General features: G+C 42.9%; 1 protein-coding gene across 1 annotated transcript in view; it reads right to left on the minus strand.

Annotated features, from left to right (window-relative positions):
* The window catches only part of SYNE1 (spectrin repeat containing nuclear envelope protein 1), a 2,361,447-nt gene that overhangs the window by 823,127 nt on the left and 1,519,837 nt on the right, over window positions 1-18,483 (minus strand). The window contains exons 86-88 of the mRNA XM_078648775.1: window positions 16,881-17,066; window positions 16,050-16,172; window positions 11,634-11,816 (exon numbers count right to left, since the gene is read on the minus strand). Of these exons, the coding sequence (XP_078504901.1) occupies window positions 11,634-11,816; window positions 16,050-16,172; window positions 16,881-17,066 (492 nt within the window). The remainder of the gene's footprint in view (window positions 1-11,633; window positions 11,817-16,049; window positions 16,173-16,880; window positions 17,067-18,483) is intronic.

Consider the following 18,483-nt stretch of genomic DNA (forward strand, 5'->3'; position numbering starts at 1 on the left):
ACTTTATTAAACAAATGTCTAAATATGTAGGATCCTTTAGCTCAATCCAAAAATCCCAAAGAGACCTTAAAAAGGTCTTCGACAAGCGTGTTTTTGGAGGGACTGGGCAATCAAGAGGTCGATTTCCCGGCTGAGGACAGGCAAACTCAAGGACCTTGTTTCAGAAGGGTTTCAGATCAAACCCCTACCAGTCCCAATATTTGTATTCAAGTTTCAACCCTCAGAGGTAAGGGTTTAGAGGAAGAAGTTCACAAGGAGACCGTCGATCAAGAGGCACAGGTAAGTCAAGACCATTCTGTTACCCCTATAAAGATAGGCGAGACACTAGCACAATTCGCAGCAAATTGGTTATCAATAACACAAGACCCTTGGGTATTGTAGACTGTCATGGGATATCAGATAGGCTTTGTGGAAAAACCTGTCCAAGATCATATCCCAGAAATCATAAGGTTCGACGAGGAACTATCAAAACTAGTAGACCAAGAAGTAAAGGACCTACTAGAGAAAGGTGCCATCAGGGAAGAGCTAGAGTACACCAAAGGGTTTATAAGCAACATGTTTTTGGTACAGAAAAAAGAGAAAGGTATGAGATCAGTTATAAATCTAAGGAGTCTCAACGATTGGGTGGAGTACCACCATTTCAAGATGGAAGGTCTTCACCTAATAAGAGACATCCTTCAACCCGGAGACTGGTTAACAAGATTAGACTTAAAGGATGCTTATTTAACAATACTATTTGCAAAGATCACCAGAAATATCTCCATTTCAGATGGGGTTGAAAGATGTGGGAGTTTGTATGCCTACCCTTCGGTCTCTCTTCCGCCCTTTGGTGTTTCACCAAGGTTCTCAGACCAGTGGCAGCTTATCTAAGAGAATGAGGGGTACGCCTAATTATCTACCTAGACGACATCCTCATAATGGATCAAGTCCAATCGAGAGTGATAGACCACACTACTTTGGCAATAAACCTTTTAGAGAATCTAGGTTTTGTGGTAAACAGACAAAAGTCTTGTTTAATTCCAAACCAGGTCACTCATTTTCTAGGTTTCATGATAGACACTGCCCAAGGTCAACTCAAACATCCAAGAGAAAAATTAAAAAGCATAAAAAAGGAATTAAGAAATGTATTATCCTTGGGGAAGATCTCTCTTCGAATGCTAGCAAGGATTATATGCCTGCTGTCATCCATCTACGATTCAAGCCATTTTTCGTGGTCCTTTGAACTATCGGACACTGCAACGTCTGAAGAGCAAACACCTAAGAGATGGCTTGAACTATTCACAAGAAATATCTCTCACCCAGGAAGCGAGGGAAGAAATAGATTGGTGGTTAAAAAATATGGAAGCCTGGAATGGGAGAGCAATTTTTGAGTCTCTCCCGGATTTAGTGATAGAATCATGTGCGAGCTTGTCAGGATGGGGTGCGAACTGTGGTTCAGTTTCTACCGGTGGCCTCTAGGAGGAGGAAAGGAGTTTACATATAAACTGTTTGGAGCTTCTAGCAGGTTCCTTCGCTATAAAAAGTTTTGCCAAGAATTCTGCAAGATGTTCCATTCTTTTAAGAATGGACAACGTCTCAGCGGTAAAATATGTCAGCAAGCTTGGGGGTCCAAATTCGAAGGATTTAGCAGACTTGGCCAAAGTATTTTGGGACTATTGTCTGAAACAGAATATTGTAGTTCAGGCAGAACACATTACTGGCTTGAACAATATGGAGTCAGACGGGTTTTCAAGGAACCACAGGGATTCAAGCAATTGGCGTCTGAACAGGGAAGTCTTTCTAGCTCTGATGGACATTTTGGGCCATTGTCAGGTAGATCTTTTTGTAGAGAGATTAAATACCCAACTAGGGATTTACTTCAGTTGGCACCCAGATCCGGAATCCGCAGGGGTGGATGCTCTCTGACAAGATTGGAGGTTTCTGAAGAGATATGCCTTTCCTCCCTTTTCAATTATTACCCGAGTAGCTGCAATGGTCCACAAATGGAAGGTCTCTCTGATTCTTGTGACCCCCCTTTGCAAGTCTCAGTTGTGGTACCGTACTTTGTTAGAAATGTTAGTGGATTACCCGGTTCTTCTTCCGGTATTCCCGGAAATCCTTCAAGGTCCTTCAGGGGAACTGCACGATCTAATCCTAGGTGGGGAACTGAGAATGAAGGCCTGGAAAATTTCAGGAATCTATGGGAAGTGTCAGGACTTTCTGAAGAGGCATCAAACCTCATTAAAGAATCTTGGGCACCAGGAAAACATAAAATGTATTGATTTGCTTGGCAGAAATGGGTTTGCTGGTGTATTGAAAGGAACTTTGTTCCCATTTCGGTGGATGTAGTGGAAGTAGAGGCCTAGCTTACAGAACCATCAATGTTCATCGCTCTGCTATTGCTGCTGGTCATGTTTTGGTTAATGGCTACTCAGTAGGTCAAAATGTTCTTATCAAAAGACTATTTAGAAGTATCAGAATTTCTAAACTTCCCATTTCAAGGTAGAACTCCCAGTGGGATGTTTCTAAAATGTTGAGACTTATTGATAGACTGGGTTCAAATGCTTCTCTTGCTCTTAAACAACTTTCCTTCAAACTGACAACCCTTCTCTGTTTAGTCTCCTTTAGAAGAGTCTCCGATGTTAAAGCTCTAGATATTTCTAACAGAGTTTTTTCTCCAGAAGGTATATGTTTTTATTTAAACAATAAAACAAAGACTAATTCTCAAACAATATTCTACCCTTATTTTGATGATTACGTCAATTTATGTGTTGTTATATGTGTTAAATAATATGAACTGAAAACGTCTCTTATAAGATCTAACGTCAAACAGTTACTGATTTCTTTCAGGAAACCTCACAATTCTGTTTCTCCTTCAACTTTTGCAAGATGGGTTAAAGAAGTGAGGAGAATGTCTGATGTTGATGTTAGCATGTTTGGCGCTCACTCTGTCCGTGATGCCACTGCTTCTCAAGCCTTTTTGCAAGGAGGTACTTTGAATGATATTCCTAAATGTCCTGATTGGTCAAATTATATGGTTTTTTGCAAGTTGTATTTTAGACCTATTGAAAATGCGGCTTCATGCCTATTGAAAATGCTTTAAACTTGCAATAAGATTAGCCTCCGATCTTGCCATAGAATGTGGATTTTACCCTACTTTGTAGACCAGAACATCTGGATTTTATTAAAGACACGGATGCTAATATTATTCCCTCCCCAATCCATCCCTTTATTCACTTATCTTTCTTTACCTTTTAGGTCATGCTCAACATTAATTCGGAAGGATTATTAAATTGGAATTTTCCCTATCTCTAACGTTGCCAAGATCTCTCTCCCCTTGAAGAGGACTCTATGGATTGGGACAATTCTTGTTCTAGTTTTCATAGGTTTATTTATGTCTTACTTATTCTATTTTGATTGAAAAAAGAAGAACAATAGTTACTTACCTGTAATCTGTGGTTCTCCAGTATTGGTGTCTTTCATAGATTCACATGCCTGAATCATTCCCCGTCGTCGGAGTGGGAGTCCCACGGTATATAAAAAAGCAATATTATGCTATAATAACATTGGAAAAACCAGTAATTCCCAACCAGGAAGTAAAGTTGCCCAAGCTACAGTAGAAAAAACTTCCACACTCATGACTGTCCTAGTCATTTTGTGTAGTCCAAACTGCAGCCAATCAGGCGACAGCACCCACCAGAAGGTTCTCCCAGAGGCTCAGGCTGTCAGATTTTCTCGCAAGGAGTGATGGTAAACCAAAGTAGCCTGAGAGCCTCTGAGGGGAGGTGGGCGGGTTGCATGTGAATCTATGAAAGACACCAATACTGGAGAACCACAGATTACAGGTAAGTAACTATTGTTCTTCTCCAGTATTAGGGGTGTCTTTCATAGATTCTCATGCCTGAATCAGAGTAGATAGCAGTACAAATTTGTCCTTGGCAGACGCTACAGGTAGCTTAAGCTTGTCAACATTAACAGCACATAGCAATGCAATATGTAAATAAACACATCATTAAAAGCATAATAGAATGCAATTATTTAAGCATGTGCAGCATAGAGACATAATAAGCGTCTGACAGCAGTAATAGGAGATGGGAAACAGAGGCTCACCTTAGTTGAAAAAATTTCGTAGAACTGCTCGACCCACTGAAGCATCGGCCTCACTGGCTGCATCCAAACAATAGTGTTTGGTGAAAGTATGGCGACTGGCCCAGGTTGCCGCTCTGCAGATGTGCTGAAGAGGGACTCCAGCGAATAAGGCCGTAGAGGAAGACACTGCCCTCGTAGAATGCGCTCTAGGAGCTGCTTGTAATGGTCTTCCTGCTTGTGCGTGGCAAAAGGCAATAGCTGCAGATATCCATCTTGCGATTGTTTGCTTGGAAACTGCCTGTCCTTTACGAATTGCACCATAGGTGATAAATAGTTGATCAGATCTGCGCAATGTAGATGTTCTTTGCAAATAGAACTTCAGACATCTCTTAATGTCTAGAGTATGCAATGCCCTTTCCGCAGGCGTTTGTGGGTTAGGAAAGAATGTCTTTAAAATCACGGGTTCGTTTAAATGAAAGTCCGAAGGCACCTTAGGAATGAATTTCGGATTAGTGCGGAGCACTACAGAGTCATTTGTGAATTGTAAGAAAGGATGCTGAACAGTGAACGCTTGGAAATCACTGACTCTCCTAGAAGAGGTCAGGGCCAATAACAGTGACACCTTCCGTGTTATAAATTTCAGATCGGCTCCATGGATAGGTTGGAATGGGTGACGCATGAGTTGCGCCAACACTACGTTGAGATGCCACGCTGGAGGTGGACGACGTACCGGAGGGAACATTCTAAAAAGGCCTTTAAAGAATTGTTGTATAATTCTCGTAGAATAAAGAGAATTTGTCCCATCTTGTCGGTATCTCGAAATCACTGCTAGGAATACCTTAAGGGCTGCATGAGACAATCCTGATCTCGCTAGATGGAGGAAAAAAGGCAGGCTTTCTTCTGGTTTAGCTGAAAAAGGATGAATGCCAGCTGAGCGACACCAGACACAAAAGCGTTTCCATTTAAGACTGTACGTCTTTATGGTAGCAGGTGCTCTTGCCTTGGCCAGAACTTCCTTGCAGTCCGCAGGGATGTTCAGATGGGCGAACTCACGGTACTCAGGCGCCAGTCCGCTAATCTCAGTGACGTTGGATCTGGATGGTAAATCTGGCCATCTTGAATGGAGAGCAAGTCCGGAGTTGGGTTCAACTGAATCAGTTTGCACTCTGACAGGAGAAGGAGCTCGGTGAACCAGTACTGGCGAGACCATCTGGGAGCAATGAGAATCAACCGACATGGTTCCTTCTTCATCTTCCGCAGGACTCATGGAACTAGCGGTATTGGTGGAAAAGCGTACGCATATATCAGAGACCAGTCGATCAAAAACGCATTCCCCTGAGAGTCTTTGTGGGGATGCCAACTTGCAAAGAATCGGCATTTGCTGTTGTTCTTGGTTGCAAAGAGGTCTAGGTCTGGATGACCCCATAGATGGAAGATCCGATCCACAGTCTGCTGATGAAGTTCCCACTCGCGAGTGGACACTGTTGTCCTGCTGAGCGTGTCTGCAAGTACGTTCTCCGTTCCAGGAACATGAACCGCCTGAAGATTGATCTTGTGTCGTATTGACCATGCCCACAGCTCCTGGGCTTCCTGCGACAAGAGAGCTGATCTTGTCCCTCCTTGTTTGTTGACATAGTGCATGTTTGTAGTGTTGTCTGTGCGCACCAACACATTGGCACCCTGGATGATTGCACGAAATGCTTTGAGTGCAAGGAAGATGGCTCTCAGTTCTAACAGGTTGATGTGCCAACACCTTTGCTGAGGGCTCCACTTGCCGCTGATTGTCAGGCCCTGAAGATGAGCTCCCCAGCCTTCGAAGGATGCGTCCGTGGTGAGTGTAAAGTTCGGCGCAACCCTGTCGTAGATTTTTTCTTTGTGTCCACCAGCGGAGGGATCCCGCATGCGAGGTGTAATCTGGATGAGATCCTCGAAGGAGCCGGAGACCTGTAGCCATTGTCAGCTGAGCTCCTCCTGAAGAGGCCTCATTCTGAGTCGGCAATTTGGTATTAGCGGAATGCACGACGATACCATCCCCAGGAAAAGACTTGAACAGTCGGACTGAAACTGACTTTTTTTAAAGCAGAGACCGGGCCATATTCTGTATCTTGTCTTGCTTTTCGTCCGAGACGAAGGCTTGGAGTAGCTGGGTGTCTAATGTTGCTCCCAGGACAGCCCGTCTTTGTGATGGTACCAACTGGGATTTGCTGATGATGGATAGACCCAGAGACCGAAAGAGGTTTAGACACTGTTGTAGATGGTTGTCTGTGTCTTCGTAAGAACTGGCCTTGATAAGGCAGTCGTCTAGATATGGGAATATTTGTATCCCCTCCAGCCGGAGGTGAGCCGCTACCGGGGCCAAGACTTTTTTAAACACTCTGGGTGCCGAGCGCAGCCTAAAGGGAAGTACTCTGAACTGATAACCTGTCAGCTGCTTTCGACACGGTTGACCACAAGATCTTGGTCGACCGTGTCGAGAGGATGGGCATTACGCTCACGGCTAAGGACTTACTTGCTTCCTTTCTGGCCAACAGAACTCAGGCAGTCACAGTGGGCCCCTTCCAGTCGGCTGATCGGTCGCTACCGTGTGGGGTACCTCAAGGCTCATCCCTAAGTCCGACACTATTTAATATATATGTGTCGGACCTTGCTAGTGTCATCAAAGCTCACGGGATGGGCCTAACCTCATACGCTGACGACACTCAGCTGGTGCTGGCAATCAAGGGTGATGGACAACGGGTGGCAGAGAGTTTCCAAAGCGGGATGATTGCTATCGGCGAGTGGATGGCAAGGAATTGCTTAAAACTTAACTCCGATAAGACGGAGGTGGTCATCTTTGGTAATCTCTCCCCAGCCTGGTCGGAAACCTGGTGGCCACCGGCCTTAGGCACTCCTCCCACCCCCACGGTCAAAGTTAGAAACCTGGGTGTTACCTTCGACGATCAGCAGAACTTTATGGCCCATGCAAACAAGGTGGCAGCTAACGCCCATTACAAGCTAAGAATGGTAAGTAAAATTACACCTTATTTACCAGACTCAGCAGCAAAAACTCTAGTTACCTCTTTAGTGCTCACTTCACTAGACTACTGCAACGGTCTGCTGCTCAATGCTCAGAGCAGAGTTACCAAAAAACTACAGACCGTGCAGAACGCCGCCGCTCGCGTTCTGTCAAAAAAAACCAAGTTTGCACCCATTTCGGATACGCTTAGAAGCTATCATTGGCTGTCCATACACAATAGGGTCAAATTCAAATCTATGTGTACGGTATATAAGTCTCTACAGGATCAAGGACCTCGATTTCTCAAAAACCAACTGATACCCTACAACCCTACCAGAACTCTCAGATCCATGTCTCTTAACCAATTAGTGGTTCAACAAAGCCGAACTGTCTCTTGGGGTGATCGCCGCTTCTCAATTGCTGCCCCTAGACTTTGGAACACCTTACCTAACCATATAAAAACAAGCCCCACACTTTTTCAGTTCAGAAAAAAACTAAAAACATGGTTATTCAATCAATAAATCACATCTCTGTACTTCCTGATCATGGTGAGACACTACTGCATTTTAGCGCCGAGACGCCCAAGGGTATTTGTACGCGCTCTACAAATGACATTAATAAATAAATAAATAAATAATCCCTGCCAACAACTCTGAATCGCAGGAATTTTCTGTGACGAGGTAAGATGGGGATGTGGAAATACGCATCTTGGAGATCCAAGGTGGCCATGTAGTTCCCCGCTGCTAAAAGATGCAATATTTCCTGTAGCGATAACATTCTGAATGTTAGTTACTTCAGATATTTGTTTAGGGCACGGAGATCCAGAATCGGACGCCATTCTCCGGATTTCTTCTTTATTAGGAAAACTCTGGAGTAGAATCCTGTTCCCCTCATAGTTTGAGGTACTTTCTCGATTGCTCCCTTCTTTAGCATCAAATTTATCTGGGCAAAGAGCTCTCTTAAGTGAGCTGGAGGTGGGCCCTTTGGGGGAACATTCGGAGGAAATTGTTCGAATTCTAGGGCATGGCCCTTGGCCACAATGTCCAGGACCCACCTGTCCGATGTTATTGATTACCATTTTGAGTAAAATTTTGATATTTGTCCTCCAATTTTTTCCTGAGAGTGGGGCAGTAGCGGTGGCAGGTGACAAGTCTCATTGACGTTTATCTTTTCCGCGGTAGGTCGGTTTCCCCCTGTTCTGGGAATAATTATTTCTCTGTTGGCCGTTAGATTGATAGCGCTGTGTTTGGTAGCGCTGATTTCCTTATCTGTAGGAGGATTGCTGTGTGTATCCACCTCTGTTAGAGGGCGATCCACGTCCTCTTGCTCCTCGAAAGGGCGGTTTACGAAATTGGAGGGTGCCCAAGGATTTCGCCGTTTCTGTGTCCTTTTTAATTGTCTGCAAGGCTTCTTCTACTTGCGGGCCAAACAGAAACTCTCCGTCATAAGGCATATCCAATACCCTTGTTTGAATTTCCTGACGGAATGACGTAGATCATAGCCACCCCTGTCTACGTAAGACAGCAGCACCTGCTAATTGCCGGAAACCAGTGGAGGCAACGTCCACCGCAGAATTGATAATCTCAGCCGAGATTCTTTCCCCTTCCTGTAAGATCTTCTGCGCTTCAGATCTAGCAGGCTCCGGAAGCTGGTCTATGTATGGCGCAATATCCGACCACATCTGCCGGTAATATCTGCCCAAGATGGCCAATGAATTAGCAGCCCGGACCGTAGTAGCTGCCATCGTTGAAACACGTTTTTCCAATGGCTTCAAGGCACCTGCCATCTCTGTCCGGTGGGACTGCAATTGGAGATGAGGGGTTCCTAGACCTCTTCTGAGCAGCTTGAACAATAACTGAATCCAGTTTTGGTTGCCCTATAAGGCACGCAGGTGACTTTGCCGGTGCCTTGTATTTCTTGTCAATCCGTGGCAGGACCGGGGGTATGGAAGCTGGAGTAGACATCATCTTAATACCCTCCTGCCATATAAAGTCTATAATAGGTATATATTTGACTTGTTTTCTAGGCTAATCCTTAAAATCATAGAGAAAACATTCCTGCTCCGTATGTTCCATATCCATATGGAATCGCTTAGTAGCCTGTTCCATTAAAAGGTGAAAACCACCTACGTCTACTGGTGGTGAGTCCGAAGCAGTCGGAGAAGGAGTCTGCACCTGATATTCATCCCACTCCGACATGTCATCAACCTCTCCTTCTTCTCTTTGTTCTTCTTCGTCAGAAGACTGTTGTCCCTCTGGCTGATTAGACGGTGCCGGTGGAGGAGACCTTGGAGGTCTAAAGTCAGGTAAAGGCGCTTCCACCGCCGGAGTAGGAGGCTGAGAGCCTGTAGATTCAGATGGTGGAAACCGCCTGTAATAATCGTCAAGCATGCATTGGAGGTTGGTGAGCAATGCAATTGGCACCTGAGTGGCAGGGACACTTGCTACAGGGGACGTCATCCGTTCAGATGACTGTTGTTCCTCTAGGTCGTCTTCCTGAAGCTTAATATTTAGTTCGAAAGGACTTGTAACCGTACCAAAGGTTTCCCCAAGTACAAAATCCTCCTCACTGTCTTTAGAGTCAAGAAGTTTGTCTGGGAGCTGTAGGGGTACCCTTTGAGGTGAAATATGCAGAGGTGATAACGCCAATGTTGAACTACGCCTCTGAAGCAAAGATGGTTTTTGCGCCTGAAAAACCGTAGACGGTGACCACACTTGCAAGGTAGTACAAGAGGATAGTTGCTGCGTCGACGGTGGGTCCACTGAAGAACTCGTGGCACTGGATTTGGCTTTAGACGATGACGAACTCGTCGTCGACGGTGCGGTTATCGTCGTCGACAGTGATGGTGCCGTCGACGTTGTTGTTTTCGTAAACAAAGCCGGCTTCGTCGACTGTATGGACTTCGTCTACGGTATTGACTTCGTCGACGGAATTGACTTCGTAGACGGAATTGACTTCGTCGACGGTGTTATCTTCGTCGACGCCTTTGTCGACGATGGAGCCTTCGTCGTCGACGGAGTGGGACTCGTCGACGGTAGAGCCAGAGTCGACGATGATGTCGTCGACGGTGCAGACGATGGTAGAAGATGAAGATTCTGCCATCGACGAAAGAGGTCTAACAGTGCCATAGACCATCGTAGGCGATGAAGACACCGTCGACATGATCATCTGTGGCTTAGGAGATGAAAAAGTTACCGTCGATGTAGATGTAGCGTCGACGGAGATCGTCGACGACGGCGTCGTCAACGAAAGGCGCTGAATCTGAGGTAAAATCTTCTCAGATGTCTGAGGTAACTTCTTGGTGGATCTTGTCGGGGGCGTAGATGGACCACCTTTATCCTTAACAAGGGGAGTAGTCTTGGAAGAGGAAGGCCTCTCAGACCCCGTAGATGGAAGTTGTTTTTTAGCAACTTTAGCCCCAGGAGAAGTTAACACCTCAGTAGCAGCTCTCTTCCTAGAGGCTGAAGTAGAACCAGAAGCAATACTGCCTACCTCAGATTCAGGATAATCTGAATCCTTAAGCTTTTGTAGCCACAAAAGCAGGCGGCCCTCTCTGTCTCTGAGGGTCTTCTGAGGGAAGGTTCTACAGATCTTGCAGTCCTTTACTTGATGTTCAGGATAAAGGCAACTTCTTGTGGGGATCTTCTTTAAAAAGCCGGAGCTTCCCACAAGATTCACAAGGTCTGAACAAAGATTTCTTGGAAGACATCTTGAAAAAACACTAGATTCCAGAAGGAAAATAGAGAAGAACTGAGCAGAGCTCAGGGAGACTCCCTTCACACGACGTGCGGTAGAAAATCTGACAGCCTGAGCCTCTGGTGGGTGCTGTCACCTGATTGGCTGTAGTTTGGACTATACAAAATGACTAGGATAGTCATGAGTGTGGAAGTTTTTTCTACTGTAGCTTGGGCTACTTTACTTCCTGGTTGAGAATTACTGGTTTTTCCAATGTTATTATAGCATATTATTGCTTTTTTATATACCGTGGGACTCCCACTCTGACGACGGGGAATGATTCAGGCATGTGAATCTATGAAAGACACCACTAATACTGGAGAAGGAAGAGTTACTAGTGTTTTCACCTTTTATTGGGTTGGAATTTCTTTGTGTCACAATGTTTTATGTTCTTTAAAGTGGCTGTGGTATGCTAATTAAAAGAAGATTGCAATAATATTAGCCTCCGTGTCTTTAATAAAATCCAGATTTTCTGGTCAACAAAGTTGGGGAAAACCTACATTTTAATGCAAAAGCTGTCCCAGGTTTAAGGAATAACAATGTTTGCCTTTTTAAAGTGAGCCTTACTTGAGGGACTTCCATTTAGATATACCATACACTATCTAAATGGCAACCCCAACATTGCACCCATATTTGTATATAAGTGCAATGTAGAAGGGGTGTTTTTATACATGATTAATTTATCACTTCTACATTTTCTACTAGATTCAAATTAGTTCAGCCCACATATCAAACTGAACCCATTTTACTTAATTAATTTGGTTAGAATTTTGAGAGTAGGAGAATTTATGGTTTCCTCAAGAACGAAATATCATAGATGCCAATGTATTCTTACCTGCATGATGTTGCATTGCTGGATGGCTGAATGCTGCATGCGACTGGCTTCCTCCTGAAGACGGAGAGCTGTGTGACAGATTGGAAGGCTGGTGACCACTTCCTCTGGAATCCTCAAGGCACTCTGACATAGCTGCACTGCTTGAACCTTTGGTTTTAGTGACTCCATTTCAGATAAGAGATGCTGCAAGAAGAGGTAATGAGAGTATCCATCATGGAGATGAATGGCACAGGAAAATCCTCCAGTTTAGGAAGGGATAATCCTGGAACTATCTCTGCCACACTACTCCCACTGTGGCGACAGTTTCATCAGTAGATTTTTCATTGAAGTCTAATCCTCCAATGTAGGATTTTGCCCTGTCTTCACAAATAAAAGGATTATCACTAGAAGGCAACTCAAGCCTCTAATGCCAAGATAACATGAAAATGTAAAAAACATGTGAAACAAAGTTCAAAGCAAAAGCCCGAACTAATTAAAAAAATCATTTAACTCTTCACTCAAGTTGATCACTTGGACATGTGGCATGAGGCATGAGTTTTAAACTTCTTGAAATGTGAATAGATGGAGTCTTACCTGGAGGATTGTGAATAGGGAAAGCTAATAGATATCTGCTGCCTCAGAGGAGTTATCTGATTAGTCTTCTTCAACCTTAGTCTGACTTTGTAACAGTTATTTGCATCCTATTCAGTCATACGTTTTAAATCTGTGACCTTATGTAAATACATTCTGCCACTAACTATTACTTTTGATCTCAGTTAATTTGCTGTTATGCAAGTCTGGAAATCACATAGGACAGGTGTGCTTCTACACTCCTCTGCTGAACATGCCCCTATAAAGATGCTTGCAGTTTGAGAAGCTTTGGAAGATAAAATTCTATTCTGTTTGGACCTTTTATCAACTTCTCTCATATATGTTGCCTGCACACTAATGCTGTAGCCTCCATATGGGATGCCTCTGCACAGACCTAAGCTTGGACAATAAATGTGAGACCACCTCTCTCCTGTGCAGTCCTTTCTACACTTGCTGACACTGTCAAAGAGGATTTAAATCCATCATAGCCATTCACGCATCCAATTGCAAACCACTTCAATGAGCTTTCAGTTTCACCTACATGATTAACTATGAAAAGACTCTTTTTGCAGGTTCTTGAAATTTCCTTGGGGTTCAGATGTATCATACTCCCAATCAGGAGAAGAGGAATGGTGGACCAAAGGGACACCTTGTTTCGGATCACATAATTCCCACTAATCAAGGGCAATGTTACTAACAGAGAAGAAGTTTAATGTTATTCATGTGGTCCTGCTTCCTCAATATTGTTGAAAACACACCAGTTTCTCCATTGAAAAATAACTACATACATTGGATAATGTCACTTCACTACCACAGAGACATTCAACTGTAGCATCACAAATATGTCCACTGAGTATACATTTCTGACAACCTCTTGCTGACAAACATACAGTGTGCAAAAGCTTGTAATACAATATCTTTATTGTGGCTGCCAGCTGAAAATATAACCGAACAGGCAGCTTAATGTTGCAATGCATTACAAATTATCAGACAATGGTCCATACATCAAAAAAGAGGTGCTAAGCCTTGGTCCTTATAAGTATCCCTTACTATGATTATTCAGGTATCATTCAATATCTCCCATCACATCCATTATATTCTTCATGACTGAGTACAAAGGGATTCAGCACTGTGCCTTTCTGTACAAATATGTTAAATTCTGTTTTTAGACAATATCTTTCAGGTCACATTTGAATCTTTTCATGTTAATAGTTAACGCAGTCACAGTTCTATATTCTAGACATTCCGTGCAGAATTCTGACAAATTACTGCTGTGACAAATGAGATGTATTACACATAATGTTATATAAATTGAAATAATTGGTAATTAAATTAAAGTCATTCTAGGCATATATTGAAAAGGCAAGAAGTAATCAGTTATAGCATACAACAAATGGGACCTTTGCAAACCCTAAAGCAAAGCCCTCCACAAAAGTGACTTCACACTACTGGTGAGTAGCCGCACCTTCCAAACCCCTGATTGATAGATTGAGTCATGACCTGCAACAAAAGCATTGAAAAATGTGCACTACATTATTAGTGCCAGTACTGCTCTGCTAACATTGCAAATCAACAAGATTGTTATAATGGGATGCTAACTGCATTAACGTAGTTGGGTCTAGATGATTGTTGGGACAGGAGCAAGCAGGGAATGGCAGCAGAGTCCACAGCTAGTCCTCTGTTCTCACATTCTTCTTCGTCCTTCTACTTTTGGAGACAGTCGAATATGACGTCCTGGGGTCAGGGGGCCACCTAAATACTGAATTTAGGGGCGTTGAGGGGAGTGAAGAGTAGTAGCCCATGGGCTTCTTACCATTGGGAGCACTACACCCTCCAAATGACCAATTCCAGTGGAGAGAGGGCATAACCCTGTTCCAGAGTTCCAAATTCCACCAAAATCAAAATGGTGGAACCTTCTTTCGTGGAGCACATAAGGCAGCCTACCTTAGGGCTGTGTTCAGACTGGAGCTGCAACACGCCTACTTGCATAGCTAATTTCCCACCTGTCCTGGTGCCAAATAAGCCTCAGGGAAAGGGGTGGCATCTCCCAAGTCTGAGGGGTTGCCAGGGTCGTATATCAAAAGCAGCAGGGGCTTTGAAGTAACTAGCCATTGTGCTGGAGGAGGTGTGAATACCTTCTGCAGGAGCTGGTATTGTGTCTGGCCTCAGGGAGTGTGGGCTCTCACCTGCAGGGGGTCAGTAACATGTCTAGAGTAGCAGCCATGACAATACCAGTCAGACAACACACTAGAACATGGTAGAATTTTCAGGGGGCACCTCTAAGGTGTCCTCTGTGTGCATGTCTTAATAGATCCACTAATGGCATCAGTACAGATTTATTAAGACACGGTGTTTGACACCAAACATCATGGGTTTCATTAAAGCCATCATATAGCTGGGGATTTAGTAATGTCCAGTGCCCAGTGCATATACTTAATATGGCTTACTTGTTCACTTGTATGATCTAGCAATTGAACAAGACAGCACAGGAGCATATCTGCTCATGCAGATATACTGTCACATGTAATATAATGCACCTTGCTTTAGGGCTACAAGGCCTGCTGTAGGGGTGACTTAGATATATTACATGCAGTGTCTGTGGGCATGGGCATACCCCTGGGCATGGCACACAGGATGTGTGCCATGTCATGTTTTTACACTTGTTTGCAATGGCAGTCTGTATGAGTTTGGTGGTGGGTTCCGTAGGGTGGCACAATACATATTGCAGCCCTAAAGGACCTTCTTTAGTACCCTTACCCTAGGTACCAAGGGGTACCTTTTACTAGGGACTTGCAGAGGTGCTAAAGGTCTTGCCGCTCGGGGAACAATTCAACAGTTACCTTGTTTTAGGAGAAGAGCAACGGCACTAGAAGCCTGGTTAGCAGGAACCCAGTGCACTTCAGTATAAATTGCATCAAATACCAGGCAAAAAGTGGGTGTGACCAAGTCAAAAAGGGGCACTTCCTACAACATTTGAATTTAGAGGCAAAACTTAGCCTAACTTATCAGTATGCATAAGGTGTTCATTGTCCTATTGAGATATTCACTGTGATGTTCTACACAGTTTATCAAACACAGATTATCAACTGTTCAGCAACCAATATCAACAGTTTATCAACCATGTTGTGGATGCTACACTGATGCAACACAAAACGTCTGGTTGAAGACATCAAAAACAGCAAGTAGAATTCATATAAGCTAATTGATAGATACATGCAAACACTTGGCAAAATAATTTAAAAGACAAAATCCTTGGGCTATGCTGTTATATTTTTACAGGACTCAGACCTGATGTAAACAATCAGAGTAAATGATAAGGTACATCAGACTCAACTAAAACTAATAGCATTATTGACTCAGCAGCTATCTTTTCTTACAAGTAAAATTCTATCATTGTGTATTTCTAATATAGTCGGTGCAAAATGTAAATAAATGTAAAAAAATGTTATATTATAAATCAGTTTTAATGCTCAAGGTGTTTGTTTTGGATCCTAAACACAGCTATTGCTGAATATTGTTTTATCTACTCCAGCTTTTAGTTTGAATTTAAATGGATGCACAACAAATTCTAATATAATACTTTAATATTTTCTGCAAATTATGGTATGGCTGAAGGTTATGTTTGTAGATATACCATTTCAGCTCATTTATATGTATTGTTTCTTTCTTTCATATCTTTCATGAAGAGGAATTCTTTAGCCTAGAGGTTTAATAATATTTAGCTGTTTCAGTAAAGAAGTTTAAAATAAAATCATAGTTCAAATACTGGGAACTAAAACCAATTGATTAACAATCTCACAAAAAATGGTCAAAGTCTATACCAGAGTATTTTTTGTAATATATTACCTGTCTGTGAGTCAGCTGTTCTTTCAGACTTAAACGGCCAAGCTCCGGAGAGGTTAAAGTAGTCTGTGCTTGCTCTAGTGCGGCCTGTAGGGCTCTGACCTCACCTTCAAACTTTTTCATATCCTATACAAAGAACATACAAACACTTTTGATACATGAACAAACCAAATAGTAATCCAAAATAAATCTGACATTTTATGATTTCTGGCTTAATTTAATACCGAATGTTAGGAGACACTTTCCGGAAGACTGGTGACTTCACCCAAGAAAGAGACAACTTGTCGATAAGCCAATCAACTGCTGCTAAAGCATTATGACTGCTCCTACTCCACTCTCCATGCTCTTGTGGGTGGTACCAGATATGCAAATGGCTATCTGAGCAACCTCGGAGAGAGACAGCAAGGTGGCCCTAGCTCGAGCTGGCCGAATCACATGGCTGGGATTTGGTCACACAGGAATACTTCAAACTGTACATGCCTGGTATCACAGACAGGGGGTTATCCACAAAAACCCTGTGCTCATGATTTACTTCCTCTATTCGTAAAGCGTTACTCATCTTGAAAGGTTTTACTTCCAAGCACAACTAAGCCAGACAGCTGCCGAAGCAAGGTACATGAAAAATCTAAACCAATGAGCTTCTGCTCCCTTGAGAGCCAGAAATTGATAATCATTCAGACAAAAGTGCCTCGCTGTGGTAGCTGTTGTCAAAACGTATTTCTTTTATTAGGTTTTGGTCATAATTGTACACATTTTACAAAACTAGAAAATAATTTTATAACACAGCATCACAAAGTTTGGTATATGTATGTGCCAGTCAGTTAGCAAAAATACCTTGTTAGCTTCTTGAAGATTCTGCAGACGTAGTTTGATGACTTGCTGTAGTTCTTCTGTCTGGTGTCCCAGATTCGAGACTTGTTGGTACATTCCATCTGTACAGTAAACACTGGAGAGATACTCTATTTTCTCGTTCATTGCCTCCAGATCACTGTGGATTTCTTCAGACTCCTCTAGCGTAGCCTTGTTAGAAAAGGCAAAGGAAGAGGGAATTCAACGTTGCTCCTTCAGACTACACTCAAAAAGCAATTAGAACATTGCAAGATTTCCATAATACTTTGTTTAGTCACTGAGTTTGTAAAAGTAAGATGTGAGAAAATGTTAGAGCTGTGCTACCTGTAAATATCTCTATTTTGAGTGGTTCAAAATATCAAAATATGCTTTATTCGATATTCAGCAATGAAATATCATATAAGCGAAGAGTTTCATAAAATATCATACAAACATACAATTACAAAAATAATTTAAAACAAACAATTTGGTCAATTCATTAAAATAAGTAAGTGGTAACCAATTAAAAAGCAAGATCTGGCAAACCAATCTTAGAGTGATTAAAAGTTAACTAGAAAAGGAGCAATCAATTAGGCCTTACAAAATGACATAGCATGTACGACAAGATACATATATACAATTATTAAAAACATGATGGGCTTTTTCCATTTTACATGTCTGAGTATGAAAATGATAATGATAAAACACATGGTGGCCAGAGTCCCCTTTCACCAATTGTTATTGTTCATTACTCTGGGACCCGGGTAAAAATCGAACAAGTCCCAAGTAGAAATAGGGGCATCACCGGGTTTTGGTTGAGAAAGTCTTAAAAAGGGGACAATGTTCCTGTGTTTAAATCTGATCAATATCAGATCTCCCGAGATGTCTTTAGGCAGTCTGCCTAACCACCCCACCCTCCTGACGCTCACAATTCCGCCATCTAGGGCGGGCGGCAGCGGTCTGTTGTTGTGAAGCCAAAAGATGGTCTTATTTAGCAGCTCCTCGCTTGTTTCGTGATTTCCCTGACCAAGTTCAGGCACCCCAGAAAGAACGGACACGTAGGGGGCAGCTTCAGGGGGTAAATTAATTCTATGCCTTCTTGGCTGAGGATATCTAGGGGCTTTAAAAGAGGCACTTGTGGGGTTAGGAGTGTTATTATGGCCCCTTTGGAAGGGTATACTCAGGGCAGGGTCAATTGTTCGTGCTTTTCTGAGTTCAATAGGAGTAGGCTTGTCCGGGTTTATACAGAGCGTGGAACGTGGGGAAACAGCAGAATTTACAGTTGGTAGGTAAGACCTTTTTACTATTAGTTCAACACCGGTCAACCTATCTCCCAACTCCTTAATTTTAGTGACCAGGGGTAACAAAGCAGCATTCAACAATCGCTCAAATTCGGCCAATAGGGTCGATTGAAAGGGGGAAACAGGATTATTTAATATAGACCCTGCTTTATGTGGCGTTAACACAATTGGATTGGCAGGGAGGGATGGGGAGCTACAACACATTAGATTAACATTTAATGGAGTTTCCTCATTGTTGAATTGGATTAAATCAGGGGATACAGGCACAATCTGGGTGGTACAGTTTATGAGATCATTGTCTTTGCCCA

This window comes from Lissotriton helveticus, chromosome 6 (genome assembly GCF_964261635.1).
Source record: "Lissotriton helveticus chromosome 6, aLisHel1.1, whole genome shotgun sequence".
NCBI classification, from domain to species: domain Eukaryota; kingdom Metazoa; phylum Chordata; class Amphibia; order Caudata; family Salamandridae; genus Lissotriton; species Lissotriton helveticus.